Here is a 6493-nt window from a genome sequence, read left to right on the forward strand (position 1 = left end):
ACACACACTCTCTCTCTCTCTCTCTCTCTCTCTCTCTCTCTCTCTCTCTCTCTGTGTGTGTGACGTAAATGAACAGTTGATGAATTACATTTTTCTGAGAATAGATTATTGAAGTGGAGATCGCTACACTGCAAGCTAACCAGTGTTTTCAGAAAGCAAGCGCGTTTATCCACAGTGGAGAGAGCGCGCGTGCACATGGTTGCCAGGTTGACAAAGATAAGTAACACACAGCGAATAGATGACTCACAGACATTATAAATATATCTATAGAAAACTTTAAATTGCTACTTAACGAAATAAAACAAATTGAAAACAAAAACTCTTTCATTATAATCATAATCCGTAAAGATGCACTTCTCTCTAAAGGCGCATCTGAGGAGATGGCGAGTCAGGATCGACAACTTCATCCTTGAGACACCGACTCAGAAAAGGGCTTTGCGGCAAGCTTTAGCCTATTGCGTGCATTTGAACGCAGATCTCTTCAGCTGCGCTGACGGCACACTCGCTCTGCTGCTGCTGCGGGACACTAAACACCGTAGAGCTGCTCTTGACAGTCGCAGTAGCACAGTCTCGTGTTGTTTCCACCAGCGCAAATTGATGGATGTCTAAAATATAAAAATAAGGAGAAGCCTAAAACAGTCCCGATGCCCGGCCCGCGTCTGAACTATGACGGGAAAATTGGCCCGAAGCCCGGCCCTAGGGGCGTAAAAAAGTCGGGGCCCAGGCTGAAATGCAGGCTTAACTATTACTTACTATACTTACGACTTATTTACATATGTAATGAAGTAATCCGAAAGTTATCAGATTACATTACTTTTATATTGTGGTACTTGGATTACGTTAGTGAATACTTTTTTAATGAAGTAATTTGTAACGGAATACATTTTAAAAGTAACCCTCCCAACCCTGACTAGCTGATACTGTCAGGGTCCAGTGTGAGTGGGACGAGATTATGTAATGAGCTTACCGTATGCTGTTCCAGGTCCAAACTCGTGTCCTGAGTCGATCATGCACTCCCCCAGTAACTCGTGGTTGTTGGCACGCATTGGGACTTTTTTGTCCAGCATCTCGTATAAGAACTCCTCCACCCGGACATCTACAAACATCAGACAAATTCAATTAAGACCAGCGAGAGTCAGATGAGACCACATGCATCCTCTTAAGCAACGCCTCTTAACCATAGGCACACATTACTGCTGCATATCAAAAATATCTTACAAACGGTTACTGTGGATCTGTGTGACTGTCAAGGAAAACCTTGAGCCTTCACCTTTATGCTTATATACAAAAATAAAGCAAAGTGTGGTAAAAAAAAACACCAATATGTCACCAAAAAAAAAACAAAACAATAAAGATAGAGATATGTTTCTTTCTTACTGTAAGACAAGCTACGATCATAAATGTAAGATAGAACCCACACTGTTTTCCTGGCTAAACAGCTAAAAATACTCATCATTAGGGCCGGGTCTTAATCCCATTGCAAGGAGCAGTTGGGGAACTGCACACTCTTCTCTTGCAATTAAGTTTACTGTAATAGCGAGATGATTTCACCAACTGTGACCCTGATTTCACTTCCTCTGTACTGGTGATACCAATGAGCATGCATTTTTAGGGTGACTTGCAGTATTGCTGAACTACAGGCTTGTTTAATCATGCATTTCTTCTTACTAGGGTTCGGCTGCAGCAAAACTTCTGTCTGTTTCATGATCTTCTCTGTCCAGTGCTTGGTGGATTCTGCCCGACTCAAAAGGGTCTCTAGATGGGCGTCCAGCTCAGTCTTCTCTGCCTGCCCAAACTTCTCCTCTGTGAACTACATGGATTGCAAACAGATTTGTTGACTGTTCTAACACATGATATTTCAGCATGGCAGTTTATATATTAAAGTTTACACATTCATTTGACATTTTATAGTTGACCTATCAATGTCCACACATACATCTGTGGTCTTAGTTAAAACCAGAAGCTAGTGAGCTGCTGACCTAGACTGCATTTCTGGCCAACATTTGACTTTTCCCCCACAGTTTACATTAATATTAGTGACAATAATAATGATTTTATTTTGTATTTTGAGTAAGAAATAAGTTAACAAAAAATATATAAAACAAATAATAAAATATAAATTACATTTATAAATATAAACGAAAATGCTTATAAAAAAACAACATCAAGTAAAAGCTATCATTACGTAAATTCTTAAAAGATAAGATTAAAAATACCATATGCTGCATTAGTTATTACAGTTGACATACTAACATACACAGCTGATAAACAGACTGTCTTAACAGTCAGTAATGAATATATTTAGCACAAAATAGTTATTAAAGGTGTAGTAACATTGGACAAACTGTCATTGCTACAAATAACTGAACTTTATTTATTACTTCTTAAAGGGATAGCGAACTACATTTTTTAAATGAAAATGCTGTCTCCACCCTCTTATGTTTTAAACAAAAAATTTGAACGAATATGACTTTTTTTCTGTAACACATACACACAAAATTAGGCAGAATGACAGTCTTGGTCACCATTCACTTTCATTTTATGGAGAAAAAAAATGCAAAGCGACTTCGGCTGTCCGTTCATAACAATATGTCTTTGTGCTCCACCGTCACACAGACAGACGAGGGTGGGTAGATTATGACAGAACATTCAATTTGTCTGATCTGTCCCGTTAGTTAACGAAAATAAAACGCAAGTCAACAGTATACTAAACACCTTTAAAGTCATTTCAAGCCATTACCTGCACAGCACGACTGAGGAAAGTGCCCGCGTCCGCTGCTAGTCGTCTAACGTTGAACTCCATGTTTGTGTGTTTATGAATATACTGATATTTCAAACCTTCAGTCTGAACTGAAGCCTGTTAGCAAACACAGATTAGCCTGCTATAGCGATAGCCTCTATCCGCCCGGCAAAAACACAAATGAATTCAGCTCGCTTTGTCGTAATAAGCGCGTAGTCCATGTAAAAACGCGACTGAATATAACTTATGAAAAATAAACGCGTAAAGCTGTGTTAAGACTGTCTGGTGTAGATATTGTGGAGCGTATCTGTCAGTAGTGTAGCAGCTGTCAGGAGTGAGGGAGTGTGTGAAGAGGAAGGACTAACTCAACGATAGCCAACGGATGTGTCTCAAACCGCAGTGTGCTGCCTGCTTAGACAGCAGCTTGGCCATCAAATTTAATCCAAAGTATTAGTTAAAAAAAAATCAATTATAAATCTAAATCAATCCATAGAAATCGATCAACAAATAATAGGAAATAAAATATAATTTGTTTATAAATAATACTTATAACATTATTAATAGGAAAGAATAATATATTAGTGTACTGTGAGAGGTCGAAAAACTCTAATATAAAATCTTATATCTATATAAACAGCTGAGGTTAAACTAAATCGCAACTTAGTCCTAAATATGTCATCATCATTCAAATGAATGACTTTTCCAAAAGAAAATATATATTATAGATTTGTTTTTGTTGTTAGGGAAATTTTATATTAATCAGATCAAATGGAGTAACTCAAACCCAAATTCTGCTCATTTTCAAGCAGCCTTTAAAGTTTATTTTGTAATCGGTAAAGTTTTTAAAAATCAAAAAAGCCCAAAGAACTGTATCTGTGTTAAATGAATTTGTTTGTGATGCCCTTTAACTTTAAGTTCATACTTTGTCGTTTCAATCTATTGTTATAGCTGTTTCTCTATTTGTGCGTGCAAAATGGAAAAATGGTACAATATTTCAAGAACTTGCTGAATATTGTAATTTTGAGAGTTCAATTAAAAAAATAAACTGCTGAGGTTTTCGTAATGCCCACTAGATGGCGCTATCAGTCAGAACAGGTTATTTCTTTTTTGAGTAGTTGATTTTATTTGACCTTTTAATAGTGATAACAAGACAAATACAAAGTGTGTTCCACGGAACGTAAGTTTAATGCCACAATGTATGTAATTTTCTACATGCCATGTTGTGATTTAATAAAACAAAGGTATCAAGTTTTAACTTCATAACATTTCAAGATAAAACATTCATTAATTGTCTCATCAAAATCACAACAGCCATGAAAGTTGATCTGTAGGCAAAACTCAGAAGAACATGCGTGATTTCACATCCATATCCAGTTATCATCCACTTATTTAATTTACATACTAAAAAGTTTAAAGCTGTTGGAGAGTAACAACTTTCTTTGCGAGATCCAACGAAGTGTTGTATCGCAAAGTCTTGCTTTTCCAGGAACTTGGGATTCCTTCAAGTCCAACCTGAAAAAAAACAAGTGTCACAGTATTAGATATTGAAAGCCATTACAAAACTGCAAAAGTAACTGCAGTCATTCTGTCATGTATGTATGACATAATCATCTGATGAAAGATAGGAATGGATTGTTCAGTGAAAGATAAGTGTTCAACGGATAACACAAAAAGAATTTGACCATAATTACATAAAGACTACTTTGTTTTATGGATAGAACAATGTGGTCAAACAGATCAAAAGGTCATGATTCTTGCAGTATCTGAGCGCCAATGCAGGAGCCGATGAAGGAGCTCCTGCTACAGGTGCATCCACCGCAGCTCATGGTGTCCTGGATAGCCTGCTCATAGCCACTGACTGTCAGAACCCCATGCAGCGCTGCCTGGAATGCACCCGGCAAACCTGAGAGACATGATAAAGCTGCTGAAATACCTGTAGGCCACAGGACAGACGTAAAAGAATAATATGTTTTCAGCTGCAAGTAGCTAACCTCAAGTATTTGGAAACACAGTGGGAATGAGCTCTTTGGGTTTCTTGCTCAAATTGTCCTTTACTTGATGAATGTGTCTTAAATTAGAAAAGTAAAACAAAAATACGTTTGATTTCTGATATTAAATGATGTCTTTGTGATATATGCAAAGTTTGGCATGAATCCCAGATAAAGATGATGCATTAGCCAGAGCAATGCAGAGAAAAGTGATATATCCTGCTTCATCTGTGACTAAGGGTGTGTTTAAACTTGTAGTTTGGTTCTCTTTTATATTATTATACATTTACTCAGCGTTCACACTGTCAAAGTTCTTTTTACTCAAACCAAAGCTGCCAAATGTAAACATGCCCTAAGAATCCAGCTCAACAATACTAATAACAATTTAAAGCTGCTTATACCAATTATAGCTTTGTCCAACTCCTGAGGGTTTTTTCTGTTTGTGTCACTGAGTTGTTCCAGCACTGCATCCAAGGCCTTCGGATCAGGACCGTTCAGTATGAAATGCTCCAAGAACCTGAAGAAAAAAGAACTGTTAGCACTGATATTTCCCATATTATTATGGAGATCAATTCATACACCATTTCCATGAACATTCTAATATGTGACCCTGGACCACAAAACCAGTCATAAGGGTACATTTTTTTGAAATTGAGATTTAAACATCATCTGAAATCTGAATAAATAAGCTTTCCATTGATTGATGTATGGTTTGCTAGGATAGGACAATATTTGGCCGAGATACAACTATTTGAAAATCTGGAATCTGAGGGTGCAAAAAAAAAAAAAAAAAAAATTGAGAAAATGGCCTTTAAAGTTGCCCAAATGAAGTTCTTAGCAATGCATAGTACTAATCAAAAATTAAGTTGTGATATATTTACAGTAGGAAATTTACAAAATATCTTTATGGAACATGATCTTTACTTAATGTCCTAATTATTTTTGGCATAAAAGAAAAATCAATAATTTTGACCCATACAATGTATTTTTGGCTATTGCTACAAATATACCCCAGCGATTTAAGACTGGTTTTGTGGTCCAGGGTCCCATTTGTAATATGCCACCTTCTATGTTGGAAACCTGAAAAATAAATAGACCTGTTTCTGAGGCAAACTGTGCTAAGATGTATGTACACATCTCGTGTTGTCAATCATATATTACCAACCTAGCAGCAGCGAGAGTTACTGCCACACATATGCCATTGTTTTGCGTGACACGGGTGGCTTCCTCAACCCTCTCCAACATCTCTGGCTTTCCAGCATAGCATGCTACAATGGGAGCCAGCTTTGCCACTCCATCTATTTGGTTATCAGTTTCACAACCTGAAAAGTGTTACAATAAAGATTTATTTTGTTATGATATATATTAAATGATGCTGCTAAAAATAACATTATTTAGTGTATTGGTGTAATGAAATGTGTTTATGCGGTTTAAGGTTCAAAAAACACATTATTTTCCACATACTGTACATTATTGTTTCTCCTCTATGCCCCGCCTTTCTAAAACGCATCGATTTTTACAAAGCTCATCGGTCTGAAAAGCGAGGTGTGCTCTGATTGGCCAGCTATCCAGAGCATTGTGATTGGCCGAATACCTCAAGCGTGTGACGGAAATGTTATGCCGCTTACCATACTGTGATGCCCTGTCCGGCCAGAGCGACGAGAAAAAAACATTAAAACCCATTATAAACGAGGCATTTGTTGCATCCAGTGGGGACATAATTACGGATTATAATGACTTGTACTGTCTTTTTACACGTTGCGTT

General features: G+C 37.1%; 1 protein-coding gene and 1 pseudogene across 7 annotated transcripts in view; both read right to left on the reverse strand.

Moving 5' to 3' along the window:
• LOC107677816 (endophilin-B1-like) overlaps positions 1-3136 on the reverse strand; it is a 15267-nt gene extending 12131 nt beyond the window's left edge. For all 7 annotated transcript variants that reach the window (XM_016472862.1, XM_016472870.1, XM_016472905.1 and 4 more), the window contains exons 1-3: positions 2741-3136; positions 1669-1810; positions 968-1096 (exon numbers count right to left, since the gene is read on the reverse strand). In XM_016472862.1, the coding sequence (XP_016328348.1) occupies positions 968-1096; positions 1669-1810; positions 2741-2803 (334 nt within the window). In that variant the 5' untranslated portion in view covers positions 2804-3136. The remainder of the gene's footprint in view (positions 1-967; positions 1097-1668; positions 1811-2740) is intronic.
• A 1377-nt stretch (positions 3137-4513) lies between these two features.
• LOC107677947 (crystallin J1A-like) overlaps positions 4514-6493 on the reverse strand; it is a 3935-nt pseudogene continuing 1955 nt past the window's right edge.

Source organism: Sinocyclocheilus anshuiensis, unplaced genomic scaffold (genome assembly GCF_001515605.1).
Source record: "Sinocyclocheilus anshuiensis isolate Anshui unplaced genomic scaffold, SAMN03320099.WGS_v1.1 scaffold1299, whole genome shotgun sequence".
NCBI classification, from domain to species: Eukaryota; Metazoa; Chordata; class Actinopteri; order Cypriniformes; family Cyprinidae; genus Sinocyclocheilus; species Sinocyclocheilus anshuiensis.